This window comes from Lactuca serriola, chromosome 3 (assembly GCF_051521515.1).
Source record: "Lactuca serriola cultivar US96UC23 chromosome 3, Lser_US96UC23_V15, whole genome shotgun sequence".
In the NCBI taxonomy this organism is placed as follows: domain Eukaryota; kingdom Viridiplantae; phylum Streptophyta; class Magnoliopsida; order Asterales; family Asteraceae; genus Lactuca; species Lactuca serriola.
Genome location: NC_136410.1, coordinates 311,357,478 through 311,373,862, shown reverse-complemented (window position 1 = coordinate 311,373,862; position 16,385 = coordinate 311,357,478). Strand labels below are relative to the sequence as shown.

The window sequence follows — 16,385 nt, the reverse complement described above, 5'->3', positions numbered from 1 at the left end:
TCGTGTTCTCTCTCCTGTCCTGATTGGGCAACATCTTATAGACTTTTTTTTTTTTTTTTTTTTTTCTTTCAGTTTTTACAATATTTAATTAGATTATATATATACTAAAAAATTATAAAAAAATATATTGAAATTTATGGTTATTAATTTTTTACAAATATATATATATATATATATATATATATATATATATATATAATATTGGTATAAAATATATTTAAAAAGATAAAAATAAGAGGAAGTAAAAGATGATGAAATATAAAGCCGAAAAAAAAAAATGAAAGAAAGGTATACCTTCCGGCCTAAGCGATCTATTTTCTTGCAATAGGAAAGTAAACACAATCTTAACATATAAAAGGAATATGTAACCTAGAAGATAATTTATAGTAATATAAATGATCCTTAGAGAAAACATAAATACATAATGCAAATGATAAACAATTAAAAGAAAATAAGTATATGATAAATTGAAAGTGTTTAACAAATCAAAGTGTTGGTATATAATAAATTGACACAAAAACGTATTCAAAAGCTATTAAATCCAAAAAAAAAAAACAATTAGAATTATACTAGTAAATACTAAATAAAATATGCTATAATTTTATTATTATCTGAGGAAACAAAATATATTTAAAATAAGCGTATATACTCTTTCGTGGATACCCAAACAAGAACTGAACCGGGCATGAATTTGAATAGGACCCAAAGAAAATGTGGGGACTTGCCACTGAAGTGAAAACCCTACACACACGATATAAAAACCCCCATCTTCTATCTTCTTCTATGCCTTCATAATTCATAATCACATTCATCTTGGTAACGGTTGATCGGTTGTTTTTGTGAGCCAATCACATTCCTCCAAGTAAGTGTGTTTTTGCCCAATTGCAATTTTCTCTTATTATTTCAACAAGTTTCGGAATGTGATGGACTGAAACAGTTGCAGGAATTTACGATCAAAACAAAAAGAAGAAGTAGAAGATATAGAAAGAAAAAAAATGGGGTTTCTTTCAAACAAAATCGAAAGGAATGAGATCAAACCAGGCGACCACATCTACACTTACAGAGCCGTTTTTGCTTACTCTCACCATGGTATTTCGTTTTTCATCTTTCTCTCTGCTTCTCAGTATGTCTCCATTTCTCATCGATTCGAATGAGGGTTTTGTCAATATCTTCAACATCTTGAATATACATACATACATCCATAAACTTGTTTTCGTTTCAAGTAATTCAAATTTAAAACTCCATTGCTGAATTTTTGCTTTTTTGAGTTCAATTCTAATCTTGTACATCTTCGGTATTGGTCTCCAATGCAATTGATGAGAAGTTGTATGATATGTGTTTTTTAGTGTTTGATATCAATATGGTAGCTAAAGATTGTTTGATCCCAAAAGCATAAACTTGGCTCTTGTTTTGAAAAGAAAAGAATCCTGAATTTGTACTAATATAATGCAGGCATCTATGTTGGAGGTAACAAAGTGGTCCATTTTACGAGTGATCCTAAGAAAAGCTGTTTTGCTTCTGATGACATTATAATGTCTAAAACAACCTCAACAACATGTAAAGCATATGCAGCAGACTGTGGATTTAGACAACCAGGAAGTGGAGTTGTGATATCCTGCCTGGACTGCTTCCTCCAAAATGGGGACCTCTATCGGTTTGAATACGGTGTAAGCAAAGTTGCATTCTGTGCCAAAGTACGAGGTGGCAGTTGCACCACTGCCACGTCAGATGATGAAGTGGATACAGTCATCCACAGAGCCATGTATCTGCTTCATAATGGATTTGGGAATTATGATGTGTTTAGGAACAACTGTGAGGATTTTGCTTTATATTGCAAGACAGGGATTTTGATTGTTGGAAAGGAGGCTGAGGCTGGGTCAGGGTTTGGAAGAAGCGGACAGATTTCATCTGTATTGGGTGTTCCGGTGGCGGCTATTCTGACGTCTCCACTGAAATTTGTGATACCAACTCCGGTGGTTGTTACTGTGACAGCTGGCATGTATTGCATCACCAGATACGCAACTGATATTGGAGTTAGAGATGATGTTGTTAAGGTAAATGTGGAGGATTTGGGGGTGAAGCTCGATCATCTAAAACAACAAAAATGAATGGAATTCATCTCATTGGCTTAATTTTTACATTTTTTTTTTTTTTTTGGATTTGATGGATATAGTTTGTGGATTGTTGCGGGTTTTTGTTTTAGGTTTTTATTACAAATGGGACTAATGAATTCATCAAAATTACATTCAAACATGTGTCTATTTATTATAATTATAAAGCTATGTAAAGAAACCTAATCGACACAAGATCTTCCCAACATCATCATTTCATTCACTATGCAACAGATGGTTTACATCAACAGATTACAAGTAAAACCTCTCTACAAAATCACTCACACTCATATTACAAATCTAGTGTGACAATGACTTATGAACAAACCCTAAACGAAAACCCTAACTCAAGATGAAAGAGAAACTGAGAGAAATAGACGGGAAAAATATCTTGGTAGCTACAAATGAAACCATTTAACACATTATATACATCGACCCACTAGACTTCGGGTATTACCCATTGATCCATTGACCCGTGTATATCATTTTCCTGCATAACAACTTACCACAATATACACACAAATATATAATATAACAATTTTACCTTATAACTAATAAATTAATGTTTAAGTTTGAATATCTTTATTAACTCTTTTCAACATGTCCCCTCAAACTAAACATTAATTTTTGAAAATATTTTATTACCTTTTAAAAACATCAATCATATTAAGTCGATTCACAATGTATTCATGTTGAAAACTACCAAGTGACTTAGTTAATATATTTGCATTTTGATTAGAAGATACTATTTTATTTACTCTTAAAATTCCATTCTCAATTTTTTCTCTGACAAAATGAAAATCAATTTCAAAATGTTTTGTTTTTTCATGAAGTACAGGATTTAAAGCTAACTTAATTGCAGATTCATTATCACAAAAAATATCTACAGGTAAATTAGTTTTTATACCTAAATCATGAAGTAACTTTAAAATCCATATTAATTCACAAGTTATACTTCCTAATGCTCTATATTCTGATTTTGTGGATGAACGAGAAACAGTACTCTGTTTCTTGCTCTTCCAAGAAACAAGAGATCCTCCTAGATATACTAGATAACTTGTTACAGATCGACGACTAAACAAGCATTTGGCCCAATCTGCATCAACAAACCCAATCAAATCTAAACTACTAGAATTAGTTATATGTATTCCCATACCAGGACTATTTTTCAAATATCTCAACAGTCTGAAAGCAATATTAACATGGGACTTATATGGTTTATGCATGTATTGACTTAATATTTGTACATCATAAGACATATCAGGTCTCATCACAGTCAAATAAATCAACTTACCAATAAGTTTTTGATATTCAGTAATATTAACTAGATAATCAGAATTTTCCAAATCATATTCTCTTTTGATAACCAAATTAGGTTCAAGTGGAGTTTTAACCGGTTTACATGCTAGCATACCAAACTCCTGAAATAGTTCCATGCAATATTTCTTTTGATTTAAACATATCCCTTTCTCAGTTCTTAATACTTCAATACCCAAGAAATATTTCAATTCTCTTAAATCTTTAATTAAAAACTGAGATTTAAGAAAAATTTTAACATTATTCAATTCAGACTCATCATTACCAGTTAGAATAATATCATCCACATAAACAAGTAGAACTACAAAAGTATTTTGAAAATGTCTAACAAATAATGAATAATCATTAATACTTTGCTTAAAACCAAAACTAGAGAGAGAAGAACACAACCTTTCATTCCATTTCCTTAGGGATTGTTTAAGTCCATAAAGAGATTTTAACAGTCTGCAAACTCTGATATCATCTTTAGAATGATATCCCTCAGGTTGACACATATATACACCTTCAGATAAATTTCCATATAAAAAAGCGTTGTTAATATCTAAATGATAAAATGGCCAAGAATTATATACAACTAATGTTATTACCACACGAACAGTTACAATTTTGGCCACAGGAGAAAAAGTCTCCTCATAGTCTATTCCTTCCCTTTGATTATATCCTTTAGCCACAAGTCTGGCTTTATATCTTTCTATATCACCATTAGATTTATATTTAATTTTATATATCCAACGACACCCCTTTTCTTCCTTTAGGAAGATTAGTAATTTCCCAAGTATTGTTCCTATAGAGGGCTTCCATTTCCTCATTCATCGCTTTGATCCAATTTGGATCTAAAGCTGCTTCACTATAAGTGTTAGGTTCAACTGTTTTATTAAGATTAGAAATAAAACAGAAAGACTCATCATTAAGCGTTGAATAGTTTACAGTTCTTTCAATACCATATTTATGCTTACCCTCTACAACATAATCACTAAATCTAACTGGCATGTGAACATTCCTTCCAGATCTAGTGATCCTAGTTGACAAACTTCCAGAAGGATTAGAATTAATTGAATCATTTTCCTCAGTCAATGCAGAAGAACTTGGAAACAACATATCAGAGGGAGGCACATATGCCTCACCAGTCCGGTTGCTGACATTAGAGGGACAAGTCTCATCCTGGTCCTGGTCTGCATTAGCACCATCCATCTGATGGCTACTTCTCAGGTTATCTGCTCTAGTATTATCTAGAATAAAACTAGAATCTAAAGACTCATCATAGGAAAATAGGTCATTTGAATTTACAGTGACAACTGAACTATCAGTCAAATATGAAGTTTTAAGCTTGAAAGGAAACACTGATTCATAAAACTTTACATCCCTGGAAACAAAAATAAAATAGGAATCAAGATTAAGAACTTTGTAACCCTTTTTATCAGAAGAATAACCAAGAAAAACACATTTATCAGCCCTTTCAGAAAATTTATCATTATTATTCAATTTAGAGGCAAACCACAAACATCCAAATACCCTAAGTTTATCAAAAACAGGTGCACAATTATAAACAAGTTCATAGGGAGAAGAACCATTTAAGACTGAAGTAGGTGTTCTATTAATCAAAAAAACTGAAGTTAAAATGGCATCTCCCCAGTATTTAATTGGCAATCCAGACTGAAAAATTAAAGACCTAGCAACATTTAAAATGTGTCTGTGTTTCCTCTCCACAACACCATTTTGTTGTGGAGTATGAACACAAGATGTTTGATGCAAAATTCCTTTTGATTCAGTTAATTGTCTCATTCTATTATTTAAAAATTTTGTACCATTGTCAGATCTAACAACCTTTATTTTAACATTAAACTGATTGACCAAAATATTAAAGAAAACAAGAACAGAATCATAAACTTCATCTTTGGACTTTAAAAGATAAACCCAAGTTGCCCTAGTAAAATCATCCACAATAGTCAAAAAATACCCAAATCCTTCTGTAGTTGTCACTTTATAAGGACCCCAGACATCTAAATGAATTAACTCACTAAGTTTAGAAGTAGTATGTTGACTAACAGGAAAAGATTCTCTAGTTTGTTTAGCCTTATGACAAACATCACAAGGTGGAAGAACTTCATTTCCAATTTTAAGTCTATGTCTCAAAGAACTCAAGGCTTGATCAGAAGGATGACCAAGTCTATTGTGCCAAGTTAGTTTAGACACACAACAAACAGAAGAAGAAATAGAAGAATTAGACAGACTACATGAAGGTGCACTATTAATGTAATAGAGACCTCCAGACTCTCTACCATTCTCCACCATCACCTTTGACTATAAATCCTGAATTTTGCAATTATGCTCATTAAAAACAACCTCACAATTACTATCTTTACAAACCTTATGAACAGAAAGCAAATTAACATTGAAATCAGGAACAACAAACACATCAAACAATGTTAAAGAATTAGATAAATTCATGTTACCAATTTTTTCAGTCTTAGCTGATGTACCATTAGGATGACAAACCAACAAATCTAATTTTGACACATCCACAGTGTCATGGAGTAGTGACTCAGAGGCAATCATATGTTGATTAGCCCCTGAATCAACTATCCATCTTTGACTACCAACAGAAGAATTAAAAACTTGAAACAAACAGGTACCTGCCATATTAGCACTAACAGAAGCTTCTTCATTCACTTGCTTATCACCAATAAGTTGTAAGAGTTTGATATATTGATCCTTAGTAAGTTGACGAAACTCAGAATCACCAATAGAACTAGAAAAATTATTAGTACTAGCACTTCTAGAAGAAGTGGTAGTAGAGTTAGCAGAAAAATTCTTAACAAAGTTATTCTGATTATTAGTTTCATTTCTTGACCTAAAATCCTTAGGATACCGAATTATTTTGTAACACTTCTCAATGGTATGACCCTTAATACCACAATTCTTACATTGAACAATTTGACCCTTATTCTTATTAACATTAGTCTCTTGTTATTAAACTTGCTATTAAAAGCAGATGACTGAGACTTATTTACAGACTGAGATGTTTGAAGAGAAGTCAAAGAACCATTTCTTTGAAGTGAGTCTTCTCTAGACACAATAGAAAATGCAGTTTTCACATTAGGTAAGGGATCCATTAATAAAATGTGACTTTTGACTTGACTGTATGAATCATCAAGTCCAGATAAAAACTGCATAAGCTTCATGAGATTAGAATGATCCTTTAGTTTAATAAAAGCATCACATGTACACTCAGTTAAACTAGTAAGACCATCAAATTCTTTCCATAAAGAATCAAGCTTATTGAAGTAATCTGACAGAGAAGTACCATTTTGTTTAAGGGAATTAATTTGTTGGTGTATATTAAAAACAACAGATCCATCAGGCTTATTGTAAGTTTCAAAAAGATTTTCCCAAATATCCTCTGCTACTTCAGAATAAGCTTGACTCTGATAAATTGAGTCAGAGATGGAAGACAACAACCAAGAACAAACAACAGCATTAGCCGTATCCCATTTAGTTTTCTTTGACTCATCAACACTGCTCTTTTTACAAGTACCATCAACAAAGCCTAACTTATTTCTTGCCTTAAGAACCCTAGAAATGGAACTCCTCCATAACCTAAAGTTTTCATTACCAGTCAACTTGATTGTAATTATAGAAGTAACAACATTATCAGAAGGGTGAATGTAGAGAGGATCATCAAAATTAATCTGATCATCCTTCCCACTTCCACTAGGTGGATCAGTTGAGCCACCCGTCATAGAAGCAAATGAACCAAAAACAACAAGAAGGAAATCAAGAAAACTTGCCCCTGAACTGATCTTATGTCCAGATGGTCACCACGTATGTCGGGGCCCAAGACAACCAGTACAGAGGAAGAAATAAACCAGATATACAAAAGAAAACAACCAATACACACAGAACACCAGGATCTTCACAAACATATATATAAGACAGAAAGAAAAGAACAAGAAATTGCTCACAAAGCCTTTTAGGATGAGTCAAGTGCAGGGATCGACTCTCTTTGTCCGTTCTCAACTAGGGTTTATCAGTGATGAACTCTAACCCCTAGTGAGTTATTTCAGACTCAGAGATTAATCGATTTGGCTTAATCGTTGTTCACAACCAGTCTTGTAGACAACCTTGATTTGATCTTCACAGAAGTAACCTACAAGATCACAAACAATCTCGCAGTACCAAATCCAAAAGAAACAGATGTTCGATTTGATTTTCCAGAGAAAACCCTAAATCAAAACGAACATCAAGAAGAACACAGTTGATGAAATAGAAGATCAGAGTTCACACGAACTCATGATTAAACAAACAACTGTGTCAATCAAAGAGCAAATAAAGAAAAGAGTTCAGAAATTACCAGTGCGATCGTGAGACGAACAAGCGCAAATCAACGAACGTCACATGAACAACGAAGGAGCCTAAGCTCTGATACCATGTAAAGAAACGTAATCAACACAAGATCTTCCCAACATCATCATTTCATTCACTATGAAACAGATGGTTTACATCAACAGATTACAAGTAAAACCTCTCTACAAAATCACTCACACTCATATTACAAATCTAGTGTGACAATGACTTATGAACAAACCCTAAACGAAAACCCTAACTCAAGATGAAAGAGAAACTGAGAGAAACAGACGGGAAAAATATCTTGGTAGCTACAAATGAAACCATTTAACACATTATATACATCGACCCACTAGACTTCGGGTATTACCCATTGATCCATTGACCTGTGTATATCATTCTCCTGCATAACAACTTACCACAATATACACACAAATATATAATATAACAATTTTACCTTATAACTAATAAATTAATGTTTAAGTTTGAATATCTTTATTAACTCTTTTCAACAAGCTATCACATGATGATGATGTGCTATAGGAGCTGTCTAAGAAACTAATTAATTACAAATGGTATCGACAATAGTACAAAGTTATGATCATAGTAAACCCCACAAGAATAGATATCCCATATTCATTCCACACAAATTACATGGATTATTTTATTTAACAAATAACATGGTCTGGCTCTGATCATTCTCAAAACACCAACCCATAAACTCAAACCATATAAAGATGATCAACATTCAACAATAATTCAATATAATGATATGAATGGACCAATTGTTTAATAGCAACCAAACTTAAATGTGCACAAGTACACACCTACGTAGGAAAACATACACAAATATAAACACACACCCTATAACACCCTTATTTTATTATAAAGTATACCCAACACCTTTTCTTGGTTTGGAATAGTTTAAGCATACATAAGGTGTGCATGAGACTAGCAAAATAGAACAAGTAATACCAAAAACCATAGTTAAAATATAGTGGTAGATCTAGGATTTAAATAGATTGGGAGCACAAAAATACATTCAAATACAATTTTTTTTTCGGTTGCAATGAAATGGTTCATGACATATTAATCATTAATTATTAATTACAATTTCTAGAAAAGGATCAAAAGTCATCTTATTTGAATAGGGGACAGCCAAATAGAAACCAAAGTTAAGAAAGATTTTTGAAAATATTCCAAAAAAATAGACTAAAATAGAAACTCTAAGTAAAATATAGGGACCAGACCATATTTGTATGTTACTCTATTGTTTAATGTTTTGTTGGGTGACTGTTTCACTAAAACAAGAGAAAAGACTTTTTTTTTTCAACCAATTTATATATTAAATATGTAGAATTTTTCCAATAAGTGAGGCACATACACACCTCTATGTGCGTCCGCCCCCGGTTGTATATATAAGTTTTATCGAGCTTATGTCATGATTTGATGGGGCTTCTCAAATCAACCATCGGAGATAAAAAAAACGATGAAGCTGATATTGTATCTAGTTTAAACAACTCTTTGGTTGATTTGGAAGGTGAGGAATGCTTGGATTTTCATAAATGAGAGGCGGGTGACAATGGTGGACCTTAGTGGAGCCCGGGGGTCCCGGGCCACTGCTCCGATTCTGGCACGCAGTGTAAAATAATTTTTTTTTTTTTTTTTTATGTTTTTTCTATTAGATGTACCGGCTTAAAATACGAGTGTCACTACTAATTTAGATTTATTCGAAATAAAAAATTTAGTGCTACCCCTACAAAAACATTTTGCATCCGCCACCGGCGTTTGGCGGGCGATCATGTTGATGGCTGATGATATTAGCTTAATACTTTTAATTGGATTAAAAATAGGTCAAATTGTAATTGTTTAAGTTGTCATGCTTGGAACTCCTCGCCTATTTTGGACTGTTTCTTATAATTCGGCTCGAGTTTTTCGCTTGTGTCTTTCTATGTTTTTTTGTTTTAAATAATATTTTGCCCGCCGTTCAAAAAAAAGTATATAACTTTTGTATCGAGACTAAATGACATTTTATTTTTATGTTTATAACAAAAACACATTTCACAATATTTATCAAATTTAACAATATATATTAAGTTGGGGTTTTTTTTATTTAACCCATTAAGTCATTTTGTTCGGATTAAGTAGACCCATTAAATGCTAATTAACCTGTTAAGCTGATTAAATCAAAAGGAAACAACCCAAAGCCTAATTAGAAGAAGCGTTGAATACACACAAAAACTGCTTGTATACATAAAAAGAAAAACAAGGCAAACACACAATAAGTAAAAACTTAGGACGCTAGCTAGCTAATTGTACATTGAAGAAGAGATTTCCCATCCCCAAGAAAATGTAATTAAAGATACACAACACAACACAACTTATGCTGCAGTGCAGTGCAGTGCTGTGCTGATCATTTAGCCGCCTTAATTAGTAAAGTACAATTAAGTTACAAAATCTTGTAATTAAGTAGATTGACCATACAACCATGTGATGATGACCATTCAAATATCATATGCATTAGCAAAGAAAGATGAAACAATCTAATTAAACTTGCAGATAATTTGGTTCAATTAATTAATCACCGAGAAAAGTTGAAGTCCAGTATCCAGTGGAACCCATGTTTTGAGCATCACCCTCTCTTATTGTTCTTGTTGATGAAAGGTGTTGTTGGTTCATCATGACTCCAAATGGTAACAATATTTCTTGAAACCCTCCATTAATCTCATCCACCTGGACATTGAACACTGGATTTGAATTTGAACCGAAGGGATTAATTAGTTGGTTGCTACTATTTTCAACCTTGGGTAGCTTTAGAAACTGAGAGAAACCATGATTATGAGGATGAGGATGATGATAGTCTGGTTGTTGGACTTGGAAAGACAAGTTAAGATGTTGAGTATCTTGATCAGTGGTGATGGATGATGAAGAAGATCTTTTGTTCTTTCTTGAACCACCACCAACAGGGACATTTCTGAGGGAGCCACCTTGAGTCCAGTACCTTCGACAAGCCTTACACAAGTATCTTGGCTGTGTTAAGCTGTAGTTGTTGTAGTAGCAGAACTTTGTGTTGCTTGACTTGCATCTTGGACAGTTGAGAGGACCACCTGCAGGTTGAGCTTGACCTTGTTCTTGTTCTTGTTCTTGTGGCCTTACCTTCCTCTCTTCTACTTGATCAATATTATTATTATTATTATTATTATTATTATTATTATTAACAGCTTCCTAAAACCACAAACAAACAGAAAAAACAAGAAATGGCTTTTAATTGTTTTCAAAACATTGTACAGTTGGTAACACAGCCAAGATATATATGACATAATTAATAACTCACCAGTTTCCATTGAGAAGCGTCCATGAATCCAAAAGAGACAAGTTGAATTGAATGGTATTGTTGAAGAGGGAGATGAAATGTGGGTTTGTGTGCGAGGAAAAGAAAAGAATGTTGGTTTTTGGATTTATTTGGTGAGGGTTAAAGATTATGATAACGACAGATCGACGAAGGAAAGATAAAGGAAAGGGATTTTCTTTGTTGTTGACTAATGTTTGTGAAATCAAATTATAATAGTGATAGTGGGAGTCGGTTTCTGAGTTTTTAATATTATATATTATGTAAAAAATGTAGTGGGAAGGAATTAATTTGTTTCAAATGGACGATGGTGGGTTTTTGCTTTTTTGACCTCGTAAACAATATACAACCCGTAAATGCCTTTTTTTTTTTTTTTTTAATATATTTTTTTATAATTCCATATTCGAAATTTCTGGCATGTTTATGTTTGTCTTTTTCTCAACCATCATATCATATTATTATACCATAGCTTCTTCTTTACACTATCGGTTTTCCCAAGATTCGAGATTCAACTTTGATGGTTTTAGCAGCTAGCGGGAGGAATATTTATGTACACTGTTATAGATAATGATATGACACTTTCAAGTTTCGACTTGTCAAGATTAGGTTAAGTTTGGAAAGAGAGAGGAAGTTGGTGAAGAAGAATGAATGTCAAAAAAGGCGACAAATGTAATGATGCTTCATTTTTAAACAACATGTGTTCAATGAATTAGCATCATTGCATCTTAAATAGTATGTATTGATCAGGAGATTTCAAGAAAACATTATTAATTCATGCTTTCCAGTTTCCAATCAAATTTAGATACGTCCATTTGGGAAGAAAACCACAAGTTGTACGTAGATGGGTCATGGGAGATCCTAAAGCATTATTAAGCAATGCCCATTACCAAAACAACATATATGATGATTCCTTTTTTGAATTTCACACCTAAGATTAAGAAATCACAAATAAGACTGAGGAAGGACACCTAACAACACATATTCTACTTATGTTCAGAACCGGACTTGAACCTTCGATCTCAAAGAGGAAGGATACCACTTGATACTGCTTTGGTAACTTCATAAGAGATGATATAAAAAAAAAATATAGACCATCATGTAGTTACTGTAATACAAAAGAAAAGTCAAAAGTTAATTACAAAAAATGAAAATATTGATTGATGTGATTGTGATGCCATATTTTCAACCCAAGTAATTGCTTTATTGTTGTTCATTATACCAACTCAAGTGATATAAACAACTTATTTGCAAAGGGATATTGATTTATCCTTTACAAAACCCTTTAAAGCGAAAAAGTTTTGTTTTGTTTGCTGCGAGTCACATTATGTTTTCAAAAAAGAAAAAAAAAAGTGTGATTTAAATATATGTAATGATGCTCCAAGCATAACCAAAGTTGCTACTTTTTGTTTGTTTTTTACTTGTGAGCCAACAAAGGGAAAGTGAATGCAAAAGGTGTAGTTGCTTTTGTTGGACTTGCTAATTTTACTTATTATCTTTACAACCACCAAATATCTTTCTACTTTCTAATACTTGTCCTTCATCTCAAAAGGACATTTGTTTTTAACCTAGTTTTCGTGCATCTGAGCTAGGCGTTGGATATTATAGTTGAATATAGTATTAAATTTTCAATATTTATATCCAAAATATATATATATATATATATATATATATATATATATATATATATATATATATATATATTAGGCAAGGCACATGCATAAAAAAATTCCAAGTGGGGGCTGCACTCTGAGTAATTCAAGCAATAAAATTGTCAAGGAGACATGAAACAAGTCTCACCAAAATCTGGATAACTCTTTTGTATCCAAGAAGCTGAAAAAAGTTGCTTCATTGACTGGCTAGAAATTGAAAATTGCCAGACTTGATTATTCTAGGATATAGTGTACTGGTTACAAAAACCAAGACATATAGAAAACAATTCTCCCCATGCAAAATTGTGACAAGTCACCACGCACCATATACGACGAGTAGCATTAATTTGCATACGATAAAAGAAAAGAAAAGGAAAATGTTAATGTTTTTTTTCTGAATTCTTCTGAAAAATGTTGTTATTACCTGGAACAAGACCAAGAGGCAGAACGAGTAAGCCTGGGCTTTTCTATCTTCTTATCTTCTTCAAGAGAAATCATAGCAAGATTAGAGGGGTTCTCAATCATAAGCTTTGCAACCAGGTACCCTGAGATCGACCATGTCTGATACTTCCTTGCTTGCTTCCCTATATAACGCCCCTTCTTCCCATCATAATACTCCGGCCACCCATCTTTTGAAAGCCGCTGCTCCACCAGCTCTATCGCCCTCTTTGCAATCTGTGGCCTTCCCGCCTTTATACACGCCGCCGTCAGCAACCACAATAGCACTACGTACGAACAAAATTAACATAACTTTATTTTAATTTATTCAAGTAATTACGTACTAATTAATTACCTACCTGGCCAAGAACCACCATTGTGATAACTCCAACGAATGTTCTTTGGATCACAACCAGTCACAATCCTCCATTGATAACCTTCCAAGGCTGGGTAAGCAATTTTCAAGGGCATCTCACCAATTAAATCTTCCCAGCGTTCCTCAACAAGATCCATAATAGCTGTAGCCTGTGCCAGAGTGGCTAAAGAGCTCAAGATAGCAATACAGTTGCCGATTAAGAACCACCTGAAGTCCATGCGAGCCGGGCTTACGTTTCCAATGAAGTAACCTCCTCTCAACGGCATGAAATCAAACACCCAATCCGGAATAGACTCCGGGATCACATTGAACTTGTTGACAGCTGTGTGGGAGTATTCTTCTGTTTTGTAGCGATAGATGTTGTTCAATTGTGTGAAATCTAGCCAGTAGTAGTTTCGGATGTGGTAGCTTAGAGCTGTAATCCTTCTTTCAATCCGCCCGATCAAACGGTTGGAATCAGTGTCTTGTTTAAGCATTTGTTGTGCACACCGAAGCGCGAAGAAGAACAGAGCCTGGATCTCAATCGGATATCCATATATTCCCTGTTAACATAGTATTAATTTAAAACTTAATTCATACTAGTATATATTACTATATTATGAAGTAATAAGGAAAAATTACAACATATACTATAATATACCATCCTTCTGTCAATCATGCTACACCCATCTGCACAGAGGAGAGTTGGGAAAGTATCAAACCCATCAGATAGGCAAAGGTTGAGAATGAGTTTCATTCCTTTTTGCACTTCGGGTTTCTCTGCCAATGTGTAATCCCCTGTACATTTGGTGTATGACCTTAACAGTATAATCCACCAGAAACCTGAATCAACAGGCGCAACTCTTCCGATTGCACTGCCACCAAAGTCAGCTTTCAGTACGTCCTTTTCCTGGTATGAGTCATACATGACTTTGAAACTGGCAGGCATCACACCTTCTCCAAGAGTGAAATTGTCAATTGTCTTTTTCCATCCTTGCAGATGGAGAGTCTTTAGTAAGAAGTTCTTCACAATCTCTGGCTCCGGATCTGGAACTTTCATGAGGTACGCCAAGGCAGTAGGCACGAAGTCTCTCACAAACACCTGCATGCACAATTCACATCAAATCGTGTTTCTGTAACCATTCTACCAGACAGTTGTAATGGAAATTAACCAAATTAAGTGGATCTAGGGACACTTGACTTGACACAACAAATGAACATATGCAGAGCATTAGTACTACTAACTGTCCATATATTTATTGATTTATAAAAGTGATGACTGATTGATCAACCAAAAAACATTACATGAATAGTAATTCCTCTGGTTTCTTCTACTTAAATTACCTTAAAAGGAAGCTAATTCAATCTAATCCAGGACATTGTTTAAAATGTTATATCAAACTGTTTTTATGTAAGAATGCATGTTATTGTCCTGGAAGGCTAAATCAGTAGATTATAAGCTGATCCATAATGTTATAGCCAGCATTATGATCCTATCATTAGCTAATCCAAATACTGGAACTGTCTTTTGGTACTGCTTTATTAACAGAGCATATCCATGACTATATACGCATAGAATTACAGATTAGTTGATCTCAGAGAAAGCATTTCCTGTTGAACTTATTCCAGTATGATTAATGTTTCTACAAAAACATTACCAAATACGCAGAGCTTGCATTATTACACGAGGCAAGGCCAAGAAGAATCACACAAATACACAAGTAAACAAATCATGTATACACACTCACTCACTCACTCGGAGACAGAAAAAACGTAAATGTAAACAAATGGATCCTGCATAAACTGACATGCACTGGATTAAAATGAGAGACATGCACGATAACTAAATTGATCCATGCTCTAGCTGTATGACGTAATGAAATGATCTACTTAAAACAGAGAAAGATGAGAATAACATGTGCAACTGATTAGTAGCTATCAGATCTGTCTTCCGTATGGATAGTTAAATGTGTTGAGCCATAGAAACATGCATGGAGTAAACAGATGGCTATACATAGATAGAAGCACGAATTTATGTTTATAATCAAAAGAATCAATCAAATATAATTGAAGTATGTACCTGATTGTAATTCAATGCCTCCGCACTAGGATCAACTGCAGCTAGTGTTCCGACTGGTTTTTTCTGGAAATAAACAAACGAGCTTCTCAGTCGTTCCCATGCTTCATCCATCATCGACGGACTACCGTTTTCTGTACCACTTGCTTTTGCACCAGTCCCCTCATTGACAAGGTTGAGGAGACTCGTACCGACGCTAGGCGACGGCTTCAAAATTGATTTGTTCTCAAGTGAACCACGTCCTGCCTTCTCCTTGTCCGACGACTCTCCGTCGCGTCCTCCTCCATCGGTCCCCGTCGGTGACGTAGGTGTAGATTGCTTAGATGAATCATCAGTCGTCGAAACGACGACTTCTCCTTCAGCTCCAGGTGGAGATTTCAATGTAGTAGTTCTCTTCAATCCTTCTCTACGATCATCACGATTCGTCGGAAACCGAACGCGGTTATTCTCGATATTTCGCCAAATCTCATCAGCCGTATCGCTCTGCTCCGCAGACGCCTTCATTGATAGACTTTTCTCTGCACCTGATGTTTCAACCATCGGTTGATCATCGTCCATATCAAATTGCAGTTCATCGATCAAACTGGAAGCATTTTTGTGGTTACGTTCTTCGCTCGAACTCGAAGCCATTTCTGTACAGCAAGTATAGGAATCTAGAGAGAGATTAGAAATGAAAGAAGCGTGAATGTAAGGAAGCTTTGTGTACTATTTATTCAGTTTGGCGGTTAGAAAATGTGAGGTGTCC

At 34.1% G+C, this 16,385-nt stretch overlaps 3 protein-coding genes across 5 annotated transcripts; 1 reads left to right on the top strand and 2 right to left on the bottom strand.

Moving 5' to 3' along the window:
• The first annotated feature begins 682 nt into the window (after positions 1 to 682).
• Positions 683 to 2,306, top strand: LOC145094179 (protein LEAD-SENSITIVE 1-like). Of its 2 annotated transcripts, none has more exons than XM_079032474.1 (3): positions 683 to 862; positions 944 to 1,089; positions 1,453 to 2,306. In XM_079032474.1, the coding sequence occupies exons 2-3, from the start codon at positions 996 to 998 to the stop codon at positions 2,106 to 2,108; spliced, it is 750 nt and encodes a 249-aa protein (XP_078888600.1). In that variant the 5' UTR covers positions 683 to 862; positions 944 to 995; the 3' UTR covers positions 2,109 to 2,306. The 2 variants fall into 2 exon arrangements, with proteins under 2 accessions (XP_078888600.1, XP_078888599.1); XM_079032473.1 differs by having other exon boundaries at positions 938 to 1,089.
• A 7,695-nt stretch (positions 2,307 to 10,001) lies between these two features.
• LOC145094178 (uncharacterized) lies at positions 10,002 to 11,306 on the bottom strand. Of its 2 annotated transcripts, none has more exons than XM_079032470.1 (2): positions 11,107 to 11,306; positions 10,002 to 10,997 (listed from the first exon to the last, which is right to left on the bottom strand). In XM_079032470.1, exons 1-2 carry the CDS (start codon positions 11,128 to 11,130, stop codon positions 10,350 to 10,352), a joined length of 672 nt encoding a protein of 223 aa, XP_078888596.1. In that variant the 5' UTR covers positions 11,131 to 11,306; the 3' UTR covers positions 10,002 to 10,349. The 2 variants fall into 2 exon arrangements, with proteins under 2 accessions (XP_078888596.1, XP_078888597.1); XM_079032471.1 differs by having other exon boundaries at positions 10,002 to 10,939; positions 11,107 to 11,305.
• Positions 11,307 to 13,068: 1,762 nt separating this feature from the next.
• LOC145094960 (alkaline/neutral invertase CINV2-like) lies at positions 13,069 to 15,757 on the bottom strand. The gene is made up of 4 exons (XM_079032916.1): positions 15,644 to 15,757; positions 14,225 to 14,665; positions 13,568 to 14,126; positions 13,069 to 13,495 (listed from the first exon to the last, which is right to left on the bottom strand). Exons 1-4 carry the CDS (start codon positions 15,755 to 15,757, stop codon positions 13,191 to 13,193), a joined length of 1,419 nt encoding a protein of 472 aa, XP_078889042.1. The 3' UTR covers positions 13,069 to 13,190.
• Positions 15,758 to 16,385: the final 628 nt, after the last annotated feature.

What these genes read in the sequence shown, in the direction of transcription:
- LOC145094178 (XM_079032470.1), bottom strand. Translation starts at nt 11,130, where the DNA reads ATGGACGCTTCTCAATGGAAACTG. An exon ending in ACGCTTCTCAATGGAAACTG is followed by an intron (nt 10,998 to 11,106) that starts GTGAGTTATTAA and finishes TTGTGGTTTTAG; the next exon opens with GAAGCTGTTAATAATAATAA.
- LOC145094179 (XM_079032474.1), top strand. Translation starts at nt 996, where the DNA reads ATGGGGTTTCTTTCAAACAAAATCGAAAGGAATGAGATCAAACCAGGC. An exon ending in TTTTGCTTACTCTCACCATG is followed by an intron (nt 1,090 to 1,452) that starts GTATTTCGTTTT and finishes AATATAATGCAG; the next exon opens with GCATCTATGTTGGAGGTAAC.
- LOC145094960 (XM_079032916.1), bottom strand. Translation starts at nt 15,757, where the DNA reads ATGATGGATGAAGCATGGGAACGACTGAGAAGCTCGTTTGTTTATTTC. An exon ending in AGGCATTGAATTACAATCAG is followed by an intron (nt 14,666 to 15,643) that starts GTACATACTTCA and finishes TTGTGCATGCAG; the next exon opens with GTGTTTGTGAGAGACTTCGT. An exon ending in GCATGATTGACAGAAGGATG is followed by an intron (nt 14,127 to 14,224) that starts GTATATTATAGT and finishes CTATGTTAACAG; the next exon opens with GGAATATATGGATATCCGAT.